Raw genomic sequence first — 22,068 nt, 5'->3', positions numbered from 1 at the left:
CAGTGATCTCTCCTCTCCCATGCAGCGGATGTGTCTGTGGCTCCTTGACTAGTGTTCCCTCCTACAGTACCCTTTTACTGGGCCCTCCACCTACAAATGAATTTCACCCTTGCTGAATAAATATTTACTAAAACTAGATTGCTAAGCAGCCCAAAGAGGTCAGAGTAGAGACCTTGTCTTAGGACACAAGATTTTTCCTATACTGACATCTACAAAGCTACCAAGAACAGTAAATAGTTAATTGCCATCCATCAAGATTTGTTTTAGCTGTGGTTCCTTTTTAATTCACCCCCCCCACACTTCCTGTTACATAAAAACTATTAGAAAAAGCCATGCCCATTGCCATAGCAATGCTCAAGATAAGCAAGGTGCTGAAATACAGATAAGATCATTTTAGGAAATACTGTGTAAAATACTTTATTTGATAAAAGTTGCTGTAATATCAGAACAAAATCAAATAAAAAGGTCCTATCCATGATTATGTCTTGTTTGCAATATTTCATATGTATGTACCTTTGCTTCCACAAACAAATCTCCTCCTCCATCTAGGTTCTTATACTCAATCACTGCAGCATTCAGATACCACAGTGATGGCATAGCATAAGAACCTGAAAAGGACTTCCAGGCTTAAGATACACTATAATTATTTAAACCAATGAATGTAGGTAAAGTGACCATATATTTAAAACAGACATGGCAATAATTTTTGTCCTATAGACATTTTGATCTTGCCACAATCCATTAGTAACATCACTCTAGAACAGAGGTCCCCAAACTGTGGGGCAAAACGCTCGGGGAGGAGGGAGGAAGGAAGGGAGAGGGCATGGTGGGGCCCAGGCCAGCCCCCACAGGGGTGGGGAGGGAACACCACCTAGTCCTTCCGTTCCCAGCTCTGCTCCAGCCCCATCCCCAGCTTTGACCCCCTTATCCCAGACCATGTCTCCTCTCCCACCTCCCCACCCGGGAGCCACAGCTAGGAGGTTCAGCTTCCTCTTTTGGGTATTCATCCCCATGCTCCTGTATCATCTGCAACCAGGCTGAGATTATATCACAAGGGGCTGCATGTGAAATGGCCATCTGTTTTCCAAGAACAGTTATCAAATTATGTTTAATCACTATTTCTTCTTGCCTAAAACCTACCCTCTAACACTGCTTGAGAAGTTTTCTTAAAACACACTTAAATGTTCCTTTCAAGTTTTTTTTTCAGGATATGGTAGCTAAGTTACATACAAATAGATGTCAGCAAAAATGGCCCCAGGAAACATTAAGAAATCAGATTTCAAACATCAGGAAATTTGGGGAAGTCCAGATCCTGGGATTTTGCCTGAGGTCCATCTATACTTGTTGGACTCTTTAAAGTAACTCAAATCTGAGATGGATCAGGTCCTGGACAGCAGGAGAATAATGAACTTACACACTCAATTCTGTGGCTCACTTTGTAAAAAAAGCATTCTCTCATGGAACTATCTCCCTTCCCAACATCCCCCATGGACGATTCTCAGTTCTCAGCAGAAAAAAAATTCTTCCGCCCTGTGAAACCTCAGTTGCATTTACAAATAAAATAAATAAAGGCAGAAGTGAGTAAACATGGTAGAATCAGCTGGGTAGGAAGCATACAGCATAGCAACTGACCCTCCCCAAAGAGCCAATTTAGATACAGCAGTGCAATCTTTTGTGTATTTCCTTTTCCAAATTACTCAGGCGAGTCATAAGTTGTCCAGACTGCAAAACAAAGGCAGGTTTTAGGATGCATTGAGTTTTCCTGTCCAGTTAGAAAGGGGGAAGGGTTTAAGTATGGACAGACCTAATCACAATAGGATGTCACCAAGTGTTTTAAAAGAAAAAAGAAATGAGTATTTAAATGAAAAAACTGCAGTAACTGCAGTCACTCAACTTCATTCCCAGTACTAGTGTACTATAGTAACCTATACTGGAGCATTCAGGGTCAATGGCCTTTGCATTACAGGAGTCAAGAGTTCTAAAGGACATCCATGATCCCACAGACCAGTATTCTGGACAAATAGTTAGCTTCTTCAGTTCTCTCCAGCATTATAGTCCTTTTGAAGCAAGCCACAGCATGGACTTTCCCAGAACAAAATGTATTTGCCAACTGCCAACTCACTGGTGTCAGAAGGCTAATCCAAAACACATTTTAGCTTTCAGGGGAGAGAACCAAGGAAAGCTACGTTTGATACTCTGACAGACGGGATGGCAGACCAGGTAGAAATAATACAAGCAATATGAAGAAACATGCAGACATACAAACCTCAAATTTAAAATATATTCAGTACTCAGAAGTGTGCGTGTAACTGCATGGGTAAGGCACAATGCCAGCTACGCCAATGCACCTCTATTTTGACCTATAGCATGCCCTATGCTATTCCAGCCCCGGATCCCCCACCACCACCACCACCCACACACAGCTCTGCTAGTGAACCTCACAACTGACCTGCAGCAGCTCCAGGCTTTTCGTGCTCAAACACTGATAGGTGGATGGAGGGCGCATTTACACACACAAAGCCTTATTTGCATTGATGATCTTGAGAGCCCCAGGTTTCACTAGCCTTTCACCTCTTGAGCAAACTCGTGATACCTCAGTGCACCTCTGTACACATGGAATTGAACAATAAAAAAAGGCATTTGAGAAGGAATGTCTATTCTTACTTACGTAAGATCTACTTAAATAATTTTCCCTCTGATGTGTGCTACTAATATAGTATAAATTACACTTCAGATGACTGCCTTGGAAAACAAGTGGCAAAGACACTAATAAATACTTCATCTTCATACATCACAGCTGAATATGTCCTCATTCGCTGCACTGAGGAGGGCTTGCAGTAGAACTGCTTGGCATCTCTTCCTGTCTTCTGTAATTCTTCATAACACTGTATATGCCACTGACCAAGAACACCAGCGATATGGCTGCAAAGTAACTAGCGTAGATCATGAACTGCAGAGTGGGAGAGAAAACTGTTAAGTTAAAGGTTAGCAAATCCACTCCCCTCCATCCTTATATGAAAGGAAAAATATTCAGTTTTTTTTTTAAAAATAGGATTGGTGAATGAAGTGTGCTGCATCTAGTTCGTTATCTGGATTTAATCACTACTTTCATTAGAACTGGTGAAAGACTCTAGACAAATGGAGTTTGGTCCCTTTTAGGTAAGCAGCCTTGGAGACTAATGCCGCAGTGTGCGCACAGAAAATCCTCTCACTGAACTAAACAGGAGCTTCGCTTGCACAGGGCTACAGGAAGATGTCTGTAATAGAACAGTGGCAGCCCAGCCCTCCCATACACCTGTTCCTCAACCCCTGTCTTAATGGGGTGAGATGGGAGCTCAGCCTCCATCCTTGACTACTCAGAGAAAATTAACAAGACAGCCAACTGGTGCTAAGTGTGGTTGTAGTTTTGTAACATGGACACAACTGTCTGTTAGCAACAGAACTGAAACACTTTATTTTTCTTCTCTCTCCACACACAAGGTCACAGAGCAGGCCACTGAACACCCTCTGAACAGCAATGACCTGGACCAGAATCACACACAGGGTACGTCAATTCTTACTTCCTGGTCCGGATTTAAGCGATCGATCTTTTGGGATCGATTCATCGCGTCTTGTCTAGATGCGATAAATCGATCCCGGAAGTGCTTGCCGTCGACGCCGATACTCCAGCTCAGCGAGAGGAGTATGCGGCATCGACGGGGGAGCCTGCCTGCTGCGTCTGGACCCGCGGTAAGTTCGGACTAAGATACGCAAATTCAACTACGTTAATAACGTAGCTGAATTTGAAGTACCTTAGTCCGAAGTGGGGGGTTAGCGTGGACCAGGCCACAGATGACAGAAGCAGGAGGAAGGCTCCACGTTCTGATTTACATCCCTTCCTTCTTCCCCAGTTAGTAAAGATAAAGCAGTGATCTTACCTGTGTGAATATGTTTAGCCCAAGACCACTGGAGTCAACAACAATCAAGGTGAGCAAAGTCTGCAGAGCCAAGGCAATGAAAGTATTGATTCCAAACACCAGGGCGTACCGCTCCATGCTTAGATTGGTAGCAATTTGGAACCTAAGCAGAAAACCAAAAGGGAGAAATGTGAATACAGGAGGAAAAGGGAAGAAGGAAACTTTCAGGGTAAAACTATGTAGGGTGAAAAGTTAATTCATAAACTGGCTAAATATTTCCACAGCCATATCATTTGGCACTGTGATCTTATCACATCTCACAAGCTAAGCAGGGTCCCAGCTGGCTAGCACTGGGGAAAATGCCACAGGGAAACCCAAACTGCTGCAGAAAACAGTTTCAGAAGTTCAGTAAGTTGCACTCTTTATCTGAGTCAGTACTGAAATACTCTCTCCTGGTACCTGAATGGCACTGTGCCATTGGAAGGGGCCATCTTTCAGAAGTCATACAGAAGACCCACTAGCACGGGGTGTATGTACTCCACACTGGCCCAGCAACTAAAGGGTTAATACAGGCACTGCCAACCACTGTTGACTGGCAGTCGCTCAGCAGCTGGGGGGATACAAGGGTTGGGAAGCAGGAGCTATCAGAGGAGTAAGCAGGCTGGAGAAAGGAGCTCCCGTCAGCAAACTTCTAAAGAGTTGCCCAGGGATGAAGGGACCAACCCCCTGTGGTACCTGAGAACAAAGAGGGTATCCCGGGCACCAGAAACAGACTGACAGCCCCGCTGAGCTGCGTGAGCTGGGCTCATGCCCTGCTTGGCCAGAAGGGGGCACGCTTGCACTGACTCCCACCCTCCTCCTTTAAGGAGGAGACTCGTTATTGGTTGTCTTGGCCAGATTCCAGTTTGTCCTACTGAGGAAAACTCCCTCTCCAGTTTACAGTGGATTACAGTATTTCCTTCACTTCTTAACTAACCTGTGCTGCAGTGTTTGATTAAACAGTTGCTGCATTCCACTCCACAAGTGACATAATATCATCTCATTTTCCTTCTGGTATGTCTAAACTTTGACCATGTATTATTAGCATAGCACTTGCCCCTCTTCCCTCCCTATGGCTTCACTCAAACAAACAATGTTTATGGAAAAACATTTCACTGACAGGTAACACTACCCAGTATTTATAAACAATGACTTTAGTATCACAAAACCTCTGTTCTATTCCCAGGTCTGCCATTGAACTGCAGGCAATTTGTCAACGCTCAAATGTAAAGAACTTGGCAGTGCCTTTTGTGCAAGGATCTTCTACATGCAAAACATTAAGCCAGTTTTGAGACAGACAGCTATAATCTTGTCAAAGTTTTATTTTTGGTTTGTTTTTTAAATTAAAATACCTACGTTGCTATTGTGATGAGAAGCATGTAGACAATTCTGAAGATTACATATGAGGCATAACACACCCAGATGTTACGAACAGTGTCCATGACATATACAGCAGCAGCAATGAGGAAGGAGAACAGGGCCAATGCCACCTCACCCCAGGTAGCCCAGGATACTTTTATGTAACCCACAGCAAATACAGCAACAGCTCCTATAAGTAGAAAGGAAAACAAAATACAACTTGATAGTTGCTCAGACATTCAGCTTAAACCTTCTGTGCATTAGATTAAGAGAAACCAATGTCTAAATATACGAGATGTGCACGAGGGGAGCTCCACTACTGTGCACATTTAAAACCACACACAGAAATTGTAGGGCTGCAAAGAACCTTGAGAGGCCATCAAGTCCAAACCCCTGCCTGAGGCATCCCTGACAGGTGTTTGTCTAATCAGTTCCTAGAAACTTCCAAAGATCGGGGACTCCACAACCTCCCTTGGAAGCCTATTACAGTGCTTCTAACCCTTAGAGTTAGAAAGTTTCTTCTAATATCTAACCTAAATCTCCCTTGCTGTAGACTAGGCCTAGAACAAGAAGTAATATCTTCAGTGGGCTTGGAGAACAATTGATCACTGTCCTCTTTATAACAGCTCCCGATATATTTGAAGCTGAGGGGGAGCCTGATAAGACTTTTCTCAAGACAACATGCCCAGTTTGTTTAACCTTTACTCATAGATTGGGTTTTCTAAACCTTCTATCATTTTTGTTGCTCTTCTCTTGACTCTTTCCAATTTGTCCACATCTTTCCTGAAGCATGGTGCCTAGAACCAAATGCAGTATTTCAGCTGAGGCCTCACCAGTGTCAAGTAGAGCAGGACAATTACTTCCCATGTCTTACATACAGCACTCTTGTTAATACACCACAGAATGTTAGTTTTTTTTGCAACTGCATCACATAGTTGACTCGTATTCCATTTGTGATCCACTATCATTCCCAGGATCTTTTCAGCAGTACTCCCATCTAGTCAGTAATCCTTAATTTTGTAGTTGTGGATTTGAGATTTTCCTTCCTACGCGAAGTATTTATCTTTACTGAATTTAATCTTGTTGATTTCAGACAAGTTCCCCCAATTTGTCAAGGTCGTTTTGAATTCTAATCCTCTCCCTCAGAGTGCTAGTAATCTCTCTGTTTGGTGTCATCTGCAAATTTTATAAGGACACTCCCCACTCCATTAGCCAAGTCATTAATGAAAATATTGACTAGTACCAAAAACACAGGAGTGACCCCCATGGGATACCCTCTCCGTTTGGCAGTGAACCGTTGATAACTACTTGGAGTACGGTCTTTCAACCAGTTGTGCACCCATCCTACAATAATTTCACCTAGACCACATTTTCCCTAGTTTGCTTATGAAAACATCATGTGAGACTGTGTCCAAACCCTTATGAAAATCAACAGAGTAGGGTTCTCAACAGTACTCATCATTGGCCTAACTCATCTCTAGTTGAAGTCTATGGTAACCTCCTACTAGACTTCAATGGGAATAAAGTCAAGCCAGCACCAAGTGCTTTTGAAAATCCCACCCTAGCTCTGCAAGAGAGTAACCCTGGTGCCCCGGACTGTAGCGGTTTCACTCGTTCTCATACAATCTTCCAGCTCAGACCAGAGTGAGCTATTCTGACCCCATCATCAGGAGGTACTGTACTCTAGCAGTCAGGTTTGTTCTGTTACTTATTTAAACTTGGCCGAGCACTATGGAGGCAGGTGGTCTAATGGTTAAGGCAGAGAGGTGGGAGTTAAACCTGCTGGGTTCTGTGCCTAGAAAGTGATGATCTGTCATGGGCCAAGTCTCTTATGATCTAGTCCTCAGAGGTGCTGAGCAACCTGTTCCCACTGAACCCCACATAAGCGCTCTGGGGAAGGGAAGGAATACAAGGCCATTCATATATATTGCCTCAGTTTCCCCAACTAAGCTAGGAGGGCGATACTGCATTAGATGCCATCGTTGTGTATCATTTAGTGCTCCTCTGAGTGAACACATTAGAGCAGTATTAAAAGTATCCCCACAGCTGTGACAAAGAATGTCCAGTAAACTTCTTCTATTACACAAAAGTTTTTCCACTTATGCCTTACCTGACCCTTTCAGTCAAGCAAGACTTTTGGCAACTGAGGATACAGGGCAGACTACTTTGAGGTTCACAAGTTTCTTCCAATACTTCCAACTAAAAATGATGGTAGCTCAGTCTGTTTGAGCAATGAAGCCATATAGCCTCAACGGCATTTAAACTGGCAGTCATGTTAACACCTAATAGTACACAGGGAATCTGTCATACACCTGGAGAGTTTTGTTAAAACATTCCAGAGCTGCAACTGCTTTGGGAGGGTCCTGTAACACTGCACATCGCAGGTAGAAAGACCAGGTATTTCAACATTTCAATACCTGCCTCTTGGATTACAAAATCAGCGCAGTGCAGCTGAGTCACCCGTAGACAATTCACATGAAACTCACCCAATGAAAATTTCATTCAGTGTCATTCTCTCGCCTGTACATGATAGGAAGCGCTGCAACAACAGACCTGTTTTGGCAATACTCAGTTTGAAGGACGTAACATGCTAATTCTGTGGTTTGTTATAGTGTTTAGATGCCTTTTGACATGCACCCTTTGAAACTGGAGTTAAGTAGGTAGCTTACCTAGTAGCGTAGAAACTGCCTCCACGCCACCATTATAGATCTCGAACCTCTGAGAAGGCAGCACCATTTCCCACAAGCCTTGCGTGTAGTTTATTACCTGGAAGTAGCCACAAGTTGAGAATGCCCACCACACAGACCAGCAGAGCATAGGCCGGGAGGAATAGCACTGCAGGAAGTCCCGCCACAGCTCTCTGAGCACCTTTGAGATCTCCACTTTCTGCTCCTGCACAGATTTAAAAAACAAAAAAAATTCATTTCTGAACGATTCCCCTTACTCCACAAGTGCACGTATCACTGGCAGGAAGTGCCAGAGCAAGAGCCCAGTCTGTCACACAGCAGGCAACAAAGCATCCCCACCAGGCTGTCCCAGCGACACGCTCTCCCACCCTAGCCCTACACAGGTGAAGAAATAGCTCATTCTCCATGATCTAGGTAAACCTTGGCCTCTGTGCTCTAAGGGTCAATTTACTGCTAGTTTGGCGGAGGAGAGACTGATTTCTCCCTCCCCACCCTATTCACAAGGAACTGGACAGAAGCTACCAACTTACATCACACAGGCCACAGAGTCATATCAAATAACAGCTTCGAGTCATTGCCAACCTGACCTGGATTTGAGCCCGAAACCAAGTAGTAAGAGTTTGAGAGCAACCATGGAAGTTTTCCGAAGCAGGTATTTGGAACTTTCCCACAAAATCAGTTTTTAGAGATTACAATTATTCAAATTAGTGGCCCTATTACATAGCTTCATACGCCATTTATCAAGAGATGCAATATAATTACATAGGTCAAAAGGCTCAGACAATCATAGATATGTTGTCTGGAGGAGATCTGAAGGGTGATGGAGAGTCTATGGAGCAAAGATTGAAGAAGGTTGTTTCAACAGAAATGGGAGCTGCAGAGCAGAAGTTTCATGCAACCACAGTTGCTGGACTGTGTGAAGAAAAAGAAACTTAAGGTCTCTTCTCATGCAGCTCACCTAGAATGAGGTTGGGTAGAGAAGTTACAGGGGACAGATTTTTTAAGTGTTTGCCTTGGGTGGAGAGAACAGAAATTAATTATCCATCAGAGAGGCTGGTTACTTTAGTATCCAACATGGAATTATATTCCCTACTGCTTTATGTGAACAGCACCAGAGAAAATTAGTACTAGCTTGCTTTGTAATAGAGATGCTAGATTTCAGACTACTTTGGTTCAGTAGCAAATCTAGCAACTCCTCACGCCAAATGAAAACAACAGTATGCAGGAACTGTACGGAGTAATTTGAATTGTACCAAGACACTGCAGGGTTCTTCCCAAAACCATTAAGGGTCATATAAGCACCATTAGGATTCCTCCTTCCCAACCCCCCCTCCCACCCCCCACCCCGCAATGGACATCAGCAGCCCCTTATGCATGGAATGCCCTTCCTGAACTAGTTTGATTTGAAGGACAAGGCAGGAGCTTCACAGTCCTCAAAACCCAGTTCTACCGTGATACCTATTAGCAACTGGAGGTTTTATATGCAAGTTACATTTATAAAAAAAAAAAAAAAAAAATGCTGAGAATGTTAAGGTTGAGGAAAAAGTCAAGCCCCTGAAAGTTAGGAAATGCCATATTTATGGTGGTCTGTGCAATCTTAATTTTACCCCCTTATACACCCATTCTGTACACTGAATGAAGCAGGGGTCCTGTGGGGGAAAAAACAGTATATGATCATGCAATTATACATTATCATAATGTGTCGGCACAAGAGGGCCAAATTAAGGTTACCCAGGCAATTGTAAAACTGGCATTTCTCTACTTTTGAGTGCTGGACTCTGCAACCTAAATATTGTTTTCATGTAATTTGAGGTTAAAAAAAAATAAGAGAAAGTTCTACTGTGGACAACCCTCCTCCCTGAATCATGCTATGCTGAATGTGAACGAGACTAGGTGTGGGAGGGGGATGTTAGCTTTCTGATGCAAAAAGTATCTCACTGATGCCAGCATAATGTTTGCTGTATAAGGAGAGAGTAGCTGCTCAATAATGATCAGCTTCTCTCACCTTTCAGGAATGACCAGGCCAGGATTCTCAGACCCACATGAATCAGGGCCACTGAAGACAAGAGATTTACAGACTACCAGCCCTTCCAGCCACTCTCTTGATCCTACAATGCTACAAAGTGAGTGGCAGCTGGCATGCTTGGTTTCACTGAGGCAATAATAGGACAGTAAACAACACCTGTCATCCAAGGATCACAGTACATTTACAAGTGGACATTATGGTTAGGTTAAGTGACTTGCCCATGGTTCATTCATGGCTAGGGCCCTACTAAATTCAAGGCTGTGAAAAACGTGTCACGAACTATGACATCAGATCTCCACCATGAAATCTAGCTATTGTAGGGGAGAAGGAGGGGCAGGGTTCCTACTGTGCATCAGGGTCCAGCTGCTAGCCCCAGTGGGGCTGAGCAGGGACAACACTTCCTCTTCCCTTGCACGACTGTTCTCAGGGGGAGATCAGACCCACCACTGGACACCTCCCCAAGCTGCAGGAAGCTCTGTGGTTATGCTGCCTTCAGAGAGTGGCTGTGAAGACAGCAGCCATGGAGCTTCCTCCACCTGAGGGAAGCTCCTAGAGGTGGGTCTGATTTCCCCTGTGCTGCTAGGAGAGCCCCATCCGGGCTGGGGAGGGACGGAACTTCCTCTTCTTCTGCACGGCCACTCTCGGGGGCAGAGGGGGGAGGAACGGGGAACCACAGTGAATGGGAGCTGCAGGGGCAGTGCCTTTGGACAGGGGCAGTGTGCAGAGCCACCTGCCCCTCCCCACACCAGGAGTCTGCTGGCCAGACATGCCAGCTGCTTCCAGGAGCAGCGCAGGGCCAGGACCAGGGCAGGTAGGCAGCCTGCCTGCCTTAGTCCCACTTGCCACCGCTCGGGAGCTGCCTCAGGTAAGCAGCACCTGCAGGAGCGTGCATCCCAAACCCTTCCTGCACCCCAGCCCTGAGCCACCCTGCACCCCACCCCAGAGCTTGCACCCCACACCCTTCTGCATCCCAAACCTCTGCCCCAGCCCCCTCCCAGAGCCCACACCTTGCACCCCAACCCTCTGCCTGAGCCCCCCCCCAAGCCAGCACCCCACATCCCCACCTGCACCAGCTCTGAGAGCTCTCCAGCACCCAAACTCCACCCCAGAGCCTGCACCCTGAACCCCCTCCTGCATCCTAACCTCAGCCCAGAGCCCTTCCCACACTCTGAACCCATCGGCCCCAGCCCAGAGCCTGCACACCCTCCCAACCCTGTCCCAGCCCTTTGAAAGTGAGGGAGGGTGGGGGAAAAGAGTGAGCAACAGAGGGGGGGATGGAGTGAGTGGGGCAGGGCTTCAGAGAAGGGGGAGGGCAAGGGTGTGTGTAATTACAGTTATTTCTACATTTTCCTTGAAGGTAGATCCTGGGTTGCACTTAAATTCAAAAAGTGATCTTCTGCTTAAAAAGGTTGGAGACCACTGCTCTAGTTTCTGCTCAGCTCTAGTAGCCATCAGACACTCCCTATGGAATGATTTCTTGGTGCTCTGCCAGTTGCAATAAGTTCAGTAATTGTCTAGATCCTTGTTCTCTGGGTGGGTGCAAACAAATGCAATTTTCTAATGACAAAACACAACCAGTTTGAGGACACATCAGCACAAAACAGTGGATGCTGTTTCTATTCTTGCCCTGAGCAGAGGATTTCAGATAGAGCCTGGATTTAGGTGTAGGAAAGTTAGGGAACAGATTTGCTATGTAGGAAGCAGCCACTGATTCTTCAGGTCCAAAGTGGCAGGTATTGGATGCTTCAGAAGGCAGGATCCCCCTAAACATTTTTTTAATTGTGCAGTGCTGCACGGGGAAGATATAAAATTCTTCCCTGAACCCTGTAGCCATCAGGTTATGCTCCTGAGATTTAACTGCCATTATCTTAACATGCAAAACCATTATGGAGCAATGTTATTCAGCTCTACTTTGGTTTTAAAAAATGATAATAATGGAGCCTCAGTATTTAAATATCTGGTGTAATTTAACTTCCTAGATGACTGTAGTTGATCTCAGAGAGCATTCCCTTTATTTTATTTAGATTCTCCATCAAGGCCTCCTTGTTCCTGTCTTACAGGACATTTAAAGATATTTTTTCAGTAATCCCTCAATCAAACGGCACAGAATGACATGTTTTTATTACTGAGTGTTTTCAGCATATTGAGTATGCTGCAATGGAAGACAGGATCCTTGCCTCAGGTTGCTCACATTCGACTCCCTTAACATACCCTTTCCTCCCAAGTAGAAGAATTCTGAAGGTATTTACAGCTATTGCTAGATGAAATGGTCAGTGAAACAGACAAGGAAAGTGCTATCCTATTGCTAATGCCACTGCGGACAAATAGTCCAGATACTGTTAGGACTGACTGAAAAAATCCCCAGGCTGAAGGTTAGAGAGGAGGAAGGCTTTTGATCAAGATCACTTGTTCAACAGTCCATTACATGTACCTGAGTGATCCAGTAACTCCCCCACCCCATCCCACTAAAAGCAGCAAAATAAAAGAAAGACTTCCCTTCATCTATGCTCAGTGGTTCCTCCAGTTCTCTCAGTAAAGGGGCCTTGCAAAACTGTTAGATTGGGTAAGATTAATTCCCGGGAATGTTAATAGGTTTAATTCTCAGCGGTAGCCTATGAAAGGATAAACCCTTCTGGCTAAAATGGAGCCCAACATTGTTGCCCTCCTTCCACTCATTGCCAGGGATAATATTTGAAGAGAAACCTGGTTGGGGAGACTGACACATTATATAGCCATACTGACTCTAGCTCTGCTGAAATTCTCATGCAGGATTTTATCTTACCTTGCAACTCCCTTTTGCAGGGACTTCTCATGCCTCAGCTTTCCAGCATGTGCAAGAGTGATACAGTCCAAATTCTTGTGTGTGCTTGTACTACTTCGAATCTTGCCCCAACCTTAACTTCACTGACTCTCCATTCACTTCAGGATCCAGCTAGAAAGTGATTTATTTGTATTAAAACTCTCCATGAACTTACTCTAACCCACCTTATGGGCCTGGTCTCTCCATACCCCCCTCAAATTCTGCATCAGCCTCCGCCTGATCAAAGTTATGACCAAACGCACCCCTGTAGTCACACCCTAGAGTAATCATTTTTGCACAAAATATGCTTTTTGAGGTATCACTTGAAACCTAAAAACTCATTGATCAATGATAGCATGGTAAAGTGTACGTAGCAACATTATATGTCAAGTTGCATATTTTCTCCTGTATGATGTTGGTAGCACATCATCAAACCCATGCAGCCCTGACTAGAAAGCCGTGGTTATCAGGTCTATCCTAAACAAAGGAATGTGTTTACCTCTATTTACATATACACTGAGATGGTGCAAAGCTGCATTTCAGCATATACAAGAGAGAAGAAAGAGGATGGGAACACCTTCACCCCCAGACTCCACATAGCCACATTTACTGTTTGAATAAACTTTGCTTTGAGGGTTAATCCTCAGAAGAATCTACTTCAAAGGGGGACTGGACTATAAAAGTGAGGGGCAAATACACACTTGGGGATCTCTCTCTCTCTTTTTCACCTAAGACAACAAAGGAACAAGCCTTTGGACTTTTGGGAGGGGTTCGGACCTAAGAATTCGGTCATCCTTGTTGCTGGGAACAGGTGATAAGGATTTACCTTGAGCCAAGTCTAGCTTGTTTAGTTTTAAATTAAAGAATAGAAAGTTTCTTTACGTACAAAGTGATTTTGAGTACAAATATAAGGCATTAAAGTCAGAAATGGTTACAAGAGAAACAAAGAAAATGCTTTTTGGGAACTAAAAAGTATCTAGTATTGTGTTTAAACTGAATTGTTTGGTAACTCCAAGTAGTAAACTGTTGTACATTGACCCCTTACTTGGGCAACAAACCTATAATATCTGGAGTGTCCAGGAGGGGGTTGGGTAGTGAAGAACATATTTGGGACTGGGAATGTGTTGAGGTCAACCTGCAAGTAATAATGAAGGCTGCTGGAAACAAGAGTGTGACTGCAGTGTTCCTGACAGGCTCCTGGGGTCAGAATTGCTGGACCAGGGTTGTGACTGTACACTCAGGGTGTGATCTGCATGCTGGCAGGCTGACTGTGAGCGACCCAAGATTGAAGAGCAAGCGGTGACACATCCCCTCCCCGGTCTGGATTGCCCCTCGGAATGTGATGCAAATATCACCAATAACAGTGCAAGAGCTTTCTCCCCTGTAGCTCCTAACATCTTTTCATCAAGCTGACTCATCTCATTTCAAGTCCCTCCTGAAGGACTTCTTTGTCACTTACTGATCTTATACCTGTACCACAGTGTATACACACAAGCATTTGCTGTGATTTATTGTCACTCGTTATAAAGAATTTCAGCAGAGTTAGTACAAAGAAACTTCCGGGATCAAAAAAATAGGACTATGTTCGTTGTAGTCCAGTTACAGCAATTACATATGCCAAGTGGTAATAAGTTAATTATATAACTGGGCAACTGGACAAATTTAAAATACTCCCACAGGCTTGCATCAGAACTTAGTGCACACAACCCTAAATTCTTGTACTGATTCAGTATCTTCCTGGCCAGATTAAATTATTAGAGTTTCATTGCAAGTGAATTTGCTATAGTTCCTCAGTTTTTTTCCCCCCTCACTCAGTTATTGAGGTGGCAGCTGCAAGCTGCATATTATGATGCCATGGGGGTGTATTAACTGCACTTTGGGCACCCATAAGGTTCTCACCACCTCCCCCCCAAAAAGTGTTTCATTTCTTAAGTAACTGAATGGAAATATGAATTTCCTCTTTGGTAATATAAAGCACTAGAGAATTTTAAATAAAGTGACCAGGTACCTGCAAGAATAATGCACTACATGTGTTTTTCAAACTTCGGGTCGTGACCCAGTACTGGATCGCGGCATGTAAGGCACTGGGTCGCCTGGCTCAGAACCCTGGGACGTTGGTGGTGCTGCTCAGGTAAGGCAGGCTAGTGCCTACCTGCTCCGACACCGCCTAGGAGCCAGGCCTGCTGATGGCTGTTTCCAGCACGCAGCACAGCGGTCCATGGTGCCAGGACAGGCAAGAAGCCTGCCTTAGCAACTCTGCTGACCGGGAGCTGCCGGAGGTAAGTCCGCACCCCGATCCCCTGCCCCAACCCTGAGCCCGCTACAAACCTAGAACTTCTTCCTGCACCCCAAGCCCCTCATCCCCAGCCCCACCCCAGAGCCTGCACCCCCAGGCCAGAGCCCTGACCCCCCCCCACACACACACACACTCCAACCTCCTGCCCCAGCCCAGAGCCCCCCCCCCATCCTCGTTCCTGGCCCCACCCTACAGCATTCATCCCTGCACCCCAACCCTCTGCCCCAGCCCTGAGCCCCTCCCACACCCCTCATCCCCAGCTCCGTTGGGTCACAGGCATCAACAATTTTCTTCAATTGGGTCCCCAGAAAAAAAGTTTGAAAACCACTGCACTACAATACTGTGTGATCAAAAGGAAGCCAGGAAAAAACTTTCCTGGGCCATGCATAGGTGAGGGGGTGAAGAGGGATACCTTTTGCTGTCCGGTAATTGAGACACACAGTTCACTACATATACAAGGTGGCCATGATAGTGACATGTTCCAGGGAAATGGAAGACAACAGCATGGCTTACCTGTGTCTTTGCAGAATGCTCTTCTACATTTAAGGGAACTTTCAATTCAATGTCTTCCCACCCAGGGACTCTTTTTAAGGCAGGATCATCTCCGATTAAAGTTCTAGATTGTAAAAATGGAGTTGTCATCTCCCTACTGACCTGGCCTCTCAAGACGTGATGAAAGAAAAGACTTTTCTGTGGCATTGGCAGAAACCAAGCTGTGGCAAAAGCCACAGACACAGAGGTCAGGGAGATGACGTTCAAGCTGAACAGAGACCAATTGGCAACCGATACCAGAACCTGTCCACAGATGGAACCCACAGTGTAACCCACCAGGGTGGCACTTCGACAGTAACTGGTGACTTTCTGGTACAAGTTCAAATCCACAATGCTATAGATGTAGGAATAATAGGCAATCTCCGTAGCAGTCACCAATCCATAGAAGAACTCAAGGAACTGAATAGCTAGCAATCCTTGGGCGTAGAGCAGCATGAACCATGTCACTATAAGGCTCAGTCCCTGGAGGAGGATTACAGGTTTGTACCTGAGATAGTCTGTTGCAAGGAATACAGGAAACAGCAACACCAAATAAGAGTAGGTCCATACTGGATAAATTTCATTGAAAACCTGTAAGAAGAAAAGCAAGCCATTAACCAATCACCTGGGAAAGTAAACTCTGTGTATTTGAAAGTTCAAAGAAAAAGATTCCTAAACACAGACATTTAAGAAACAGCAGGTAAAACCATTTCCCAGCAATGCCAACAAATAATCTCTACAATATACTCAAAATGCAACATCCCTCCCTTCTACCTCTAGTTAGTGCTGTACAGGGAGCTAGAGGTAACAGTAGATTTGAGTTTGGATACTTAGAATAAAAAACTTAAATTTATACATATCCTTCCATCCCCAGAATTTCCAGAGTGCTTTACAAATACAATAATTTTCATCCACTAGTGAAATGCAACACCCATATACCAGACTACTATGTAGATGCTTAAGTACTTGCATAAGGCTTTCCAGGTGTAGATCACAGAGTACTTTCTTTACAGAAGTGAATAAGTTACTTTATAATATATTTATAAATCATTATATATTTTACATCCAAGGAAACTGACTTGTCCAAAGTCACACAACGGACCAGTGGCAGAACCAGAAACAGAACCCAGGAGGTCAGGATGCCAGACTATAATCCAGTATCCTAGCCACTAATTAAGCTAAGGGCAAGTTTAGGTCTGAACCTGCAACTAGTACATTTGTTCATTCCTCCAATGAAGAGGAACATTACTATTAATGTTATTAACCAAAAAGTGATCATGCTTTACTGCTCATTCGTTAGTGAAGAGATAGTAGTAGCTGTTGCTTCTCTATTTTGATTCTCTTACTACTTTGCCATGTCACCAACTGACATTTACTTTTAATCAGTAGCAAATTCATTACCAGTTACAGTGGTCACTATCAACATGAAACAGTTGACATGTATACATACATACATACACACACACACTCTCTCTCTCTCTGGATCAGTTAAAAAGCCTGCCCTGAAGTTAGCCTTTAGAAAATTCCTTTTAAGATTATTTGTACAAGTTTTTCTGGTTCCCTGTTGGGAATATCTTTATAAACACCAACAAAGGGGAAATTGACTATATACCAAGTGCTGTCAAACACTCAAACTATATTATGTTATACATTATGACATTCTCCTAAGCAAACCAGGGAAATGTGGTCTAGATGAAATTACTATAAAGCGCATGCATAACTGGTTAAAAGACTGCACTAACAGAGTAGTTCTCAATGGTTCACAGTCCGACTGGGAAGGATTTATCTAGTGGAGTCCCACACGAGGCTCTCTCAGGGCTGTTACTATTCAACATTTTAATTAATGACTTAGTTAATGGAGTGGAGTGTATCCTTATAAAATTTGCAGATGACACCAAGCCAGGAAGGGTTGCAAACACTTTGGAGCCCAGGTTTAGAATTAGAGAATTGGTCTGAAATCAACAAGATGAAATTCAATGAAGATATGTACTACACTTAGGAAGGAAAAATCAGGTACACAAACACAAAATAGGGAATAAATAACTAAGCAGTAGAACTGCAGGAAAGGATCTGGGGGATATAGAAGATCACAAATAAGGGTCATTGACCTTGACTAGATTACCAACAGAGTTATGGAATCCTTGTCACTGGAGGTTTTTAAGAACAGGTTAAAGAGGGAGGTACTAGGAATACTTGTTCCTGCCCCAGCATAGGGCAGGGATAGCTAATAGGCAGACTGTATGCCAAATTCAGATCGTCAGATCCTTTTGAACAGACCACAAAATCTTATTTATTTATCATCATTATTGTTATTATTTTCTCTAGAGTCTGGATCTCGACTCTATTTTGACCAAGACATTTGGACCTTGACCTCTCTAGGTTTCTTCCTGCCCTACATTGCAATAATTCCCTGTAAATATTTATAGCAATCTTAAGTGTAATTTAGAATGATAGTGCATACATTTTCAGACAGAAGTGTGACTTATGTGAGTGTCCCTTTAAACTTCTAATTTTTAGGCCATGGACATTAGTATTTTGGGAGAGCAGATCCTCCCGTGAAGATTTTCTTCCCAATAACAGCTACTCTCAATTTGTACTCTGGCACTTCCAATTGTGGGGGGTGGACCAAGGTTAGATAAAACCAAAATCCACCAGGAGTACAGGCATTTCCTACAGATCAGTGATGGCAGAATTTTTTGAGGGGTGCGGAGGAGGGAGAGAAGTGTCTTCAGTAACCTTGGATAGACCTTACTAGTTCATCCTGATCCTCCTCCAAAACTCCCCATTAACCCCACAGACTTCTCTCAAGCAGCTCTTCCAACCAGACTTCTTCCTTGTCCTTCCTCCCTACCCCAAGCAAACAGCCCTGGCCACCTTTTAACAGACCAGCCGTTGAGTTCTCACAAGTGGAGCACCTTCACTCTTTTGTATACTGCTGCATACGCGCTCCCCTCTGAACTGCAGAGCTCAGATCCCAAGGATGCTCTAAGGCTACGTCTACACGACACAGCTTTTAGCTGTGTCGCTAAAAGTCAGGCAGCGTAGCCGCTGTTTGTCTGCAAAAATACTTCCACCCACAACGAGCAGCATTTGCATTGTCGACAGGAGAGCATGCCTGCAAACAATGCGGTGTTCACACTGACACTTCCGCGGTGTCTTCCGTGGGGTGGGGGTGGAGAGGGTAGCACCTCTGAACGACAAAAGTTTTATCACTTAATTGCCAGTGTAGACATAGCCTTAATCTGCATGCTGTCTGCATTATAGGAACCAACTATTGCCTCTGTTTCAGAGTAACAGCCGTGTTAGTCTGTATCCGCAAAAAGAACAGGAGTACTTGTGGCACCTTAGAGACTAACAAATTTATTAGAGCATAAGCTTTCGTGGACTACAGCCCACTTCTTCGGATGCATATAGAATGGAACATATATTGAGGAGATATATATACACACATACAAAGAGTCAAAAACAGACTCCAACGAGAGACTGCAGAGCTAGAATTGATATGCAAACTAGACACAATCAACTCCGGTTTGAATAAGGACTGGGAATGGCTGAGCCATTACAAACATTGATTCTATCTCCCCTTGTAAGTACTCTCACACTTCTTATCAAACTGTCTGTACTCGGCTAGCTTGATTATCACTTCAAAAGTTTTTTTTTTCCTCTTAATTAATTGGCCTCTCAGAGTTGGTAAGACAACTCCCACCTGTTTATGCTCTCTGTATGTGTGTATATATATCTCCTCAATATATGTTCCATTCTATATGCATCCGAAGAAGTGGGCTGTAGTCCACGAAAGCTTATGCTCTAATAAATTTGTTAGTCTCTAAGGTGCCACAAGTACTCCTGTTCTTATTGCCTCTGTGGCATTTCCATCATCTTGTAGGCACACAGGCAACAATGTCCAAGGCCACACCAATCATCATCTGCTGTCCCTAAACCATGTACAAATCTATTTAAAAAAACCTGCATTCTCAATACATGACAGAATTATTTTTAAATTCCTGGTACTTCCCAGACATTTACATGCAAGGAACACCAGGAAACTAGTTATCAATGGGAAGGGAGAGAGAGTGTAAACGAACCAACATTTCTGTTCCAAATCACCAGTCTGAATTCAATCAGCTGTGATCAAGAGTCACTGTACTGAAATCTACTTGACAAGAAGATCCCCAATACTTCAGATTTTTTATTTTTAAGTTTAAATGCCCCTATACACTCTCCCTGGGTCAGAGAGGCCAAGAACAGGTCAGAGACCGAGCCTATATCTAGTAGTGAGAGGGCAGTTATGTCTACATTGAAGAAAAAAAAAAAAAAAAAAAGACATTTTACAGCAAGACAACTAATGCGTGTTTCTTATATTGCTGTAAAAATCCTACTAGACAAGGCACAAGTAGTTTTTAACAAAATGTAGCTAGGGGAGGATAATGTTATACCCCACACCTGGGTTTGACCTTACCTAGGCTACATCAGGGTAAAAACTACCTGTGCCTTCTCTCCACTAGGATTTACACTAAGATAGCTATCTCACTGCTTATAAAACCCACCGGGGGGTGGAGGGGGGAAGGAGGGAGAAAGAGACCTAGCCATACTCTCTCCAGCTTCAAGTTGAGGCATGTTAGGAGGGTAACATAGGGCAAGCTTACACTACTAATCCCTGTCACCGCCCTCCTGCAGAACAATGATACACTGAATGTACACAATGCGCTTAACAGGATGATCTCAAGCACTTTACAAAAGCTATTACCCCAATTTACAGAAAGGGAAGGGGAGGCATAAATTGATGTGATTTTCCCAAGTTCATAGACAGACTCAGTGGCAGAGCTGAAGTCCTGACTCTTGCTGCCCCAAGCGAATAGGTAGGCACCACTGCCTCCCTGAAGACTAGCTAGAAAACAAAAAAACAAAACAAACAAAAAAACCCCACCACCACCACACTAACAAGGAGTCACATTGCAGCAGGGGATGCAGTAGCCAAACTCCACCGGGGTGATTCCATTTTGTCTCCCTACAATCCCAGACGACCCCCTGCCATCAGACAGTCACCACCTGAGCTGCGCCATTGGGTGGGGGGGGGGGGTGCTGTGCACAGCTGCCCTCACTCCCCCCAGGGGGATACTCTGCCCGGGGGGGGGGGGGTGCAGATGCAATTCCGGGAGTTCTGCGTTAATCCGGAGTTTGGGGATCCCTGGACGGGGCGCAGAGATCCCCCCCCCGCGCAGCCCCGCGCCCCCGGCGGGCCGGTACCTGGGTCTCGGTGAGGTTCTTGTCCGGCCCCAGCAGGTAGCGGGTGAGGAAGGGCTCCGAGGGCCGCAGGCTGGCGAAGAAGCCGTACAGGCAGAGCAGCGCGGTGGGCAGCACCCAGCAGCGGCCCCGGGGAGCCCGCCCGGAAAGAGGCGGCACCTGGAGCCCGGCCTCCGCTTCCATCCGGGGAGCGGGGCGGCTCGCGACTCAGCGCGAGGCGCCCAAAGGCCTCACGCACCGAGAAACCGCCATGCGCCCGCACGCGCTGTCAAAGGCACCTCCAGCCCCGCGCCGCCGCCGCTCGAACTTACCCACACTGGGAAGGAAGGACTTGCAAGCGGCCTTCCCATTGGACAGACGTAAGAGATGGGCGGGGGGAGAGGAGGGAAGGGAGATCGAGCGCGTGCTGGAGGTGGGGAGGGGGTCATTCAAGAGTCAGGCCCTGAGAAAACTTCACAGAAAAGCCCTGTGATCGTAAACATAATAAATACCGTGTTCTTTTTTTTTTATTTGTTCTCTGGTTTGAGCCTCAAGGTCATATTTTCCAGGTTTTTTTCCTCCACGGCCACAAGTGCTAGAAACTTGCTGTTTTTAAATAGCACAGGCTGAACTTCTGACGTAGTCAAATGAGAAGACCGTCACATATTTACAATAAAATCACAAGAGTTGGCAATGTTGCCTACCCTCCATCTGACACATCACCCCATGACGTATCCCATGCACATCACCAATAGCAGCCTGTAACAACATATCCTGTATACACCAGCCTGCACTAGATCACACACCCACCAGGGTCACTGGCCTGTAACATAAGCTGCAGTACATCTTGTGCCTACTATAGAGTGGCTGGTCACATGTTCCCAGAATACCAGACATTTCAGCACTTTTGGTAACAGCATGGGCCCACCTCTGCCTGCATGATGCTCCCCTCCCCCCACCAGCATGACCTTGTAATAGTAATCCTCCAGGAATTAAAGATTAATCTTTAATTAAGGAATATGTCATGTGATGAAACCTCCAAGAATACATCCAACCAAAATTGGCAACCCTACCTTGTATGCGTGATGCGTGCAAGGTCATGCTGCATGGGGGATGCCATTTTCAAGAGCATGCCTCCATGCCCTTCCAGCGTGATCTCATATGTACCATGAGCGCAAGGTCATGCCAACAGGGACAGAGCAGAGCACTGT

The 22,068-nt window shown here is 44.9% G+C and overlaps 1 protein-coding gene across 2 annotated transcripts; it reads right to left on the bottom strand.

Annotated features, from left to right (window-relative positions):
• Positions 1-401: 401 nt before the first annotated feature.
• Positions 402-21,190, bottom strand: SLC19A2 (solute carrier family 19 member 2). 2 transcript variants are annotated; one of them, XM_054044325.1, is made up of 6 exons: positions 20,882-21,190; positions 15,617-16,225; positions 7,964-8,186; positions 5,292-5,484; positions 3,918-4,059; positions 402-2,950 (listed from the first exon to the last, which is right to left on the bottom strand). In XM_054044325.1, the coding sequence occupies exons 1-6, from the start codon at positions 21,059-21,061 to the stop codon at positions 2,810-2,812; spliced, it is 1,488 nt and encodes a 495-aa protein (XP_053900300.1). In that variant the 5' UTR covers positions 21,062-21,190; the 3' UTR covers positions 402-2,809. The 2 variants fall into 2 exon arrangements, with proteins under 2 accessions (XP_053900300.1, XP_053900305.1); XM_054044330.1 differs by having other exon boundaries at positions 15,758-16,225.
• Positions 21,191-22,068: the final 878 nt, after the last annotated feature.

The sequence above is a fragment of the Malaclemys terrapin genome, chromosome 1 (assembly GCF_027887155.1).
Source record: "Malaclemys terrapin pileata isolate rMalTer1 chromosome 1, rMalTer1.hap1, whole genome shotgun sequence".
Taxonomy (NCBI): domain Eukaryota; kingdom Metazoa; phylum Chordata; order Testudines; family Emydidae; genus Malaclemys; species Malaclemys terrapin.
This window is presented reverse-complemented; position numbering and strand designations above follow the sequence as displayed.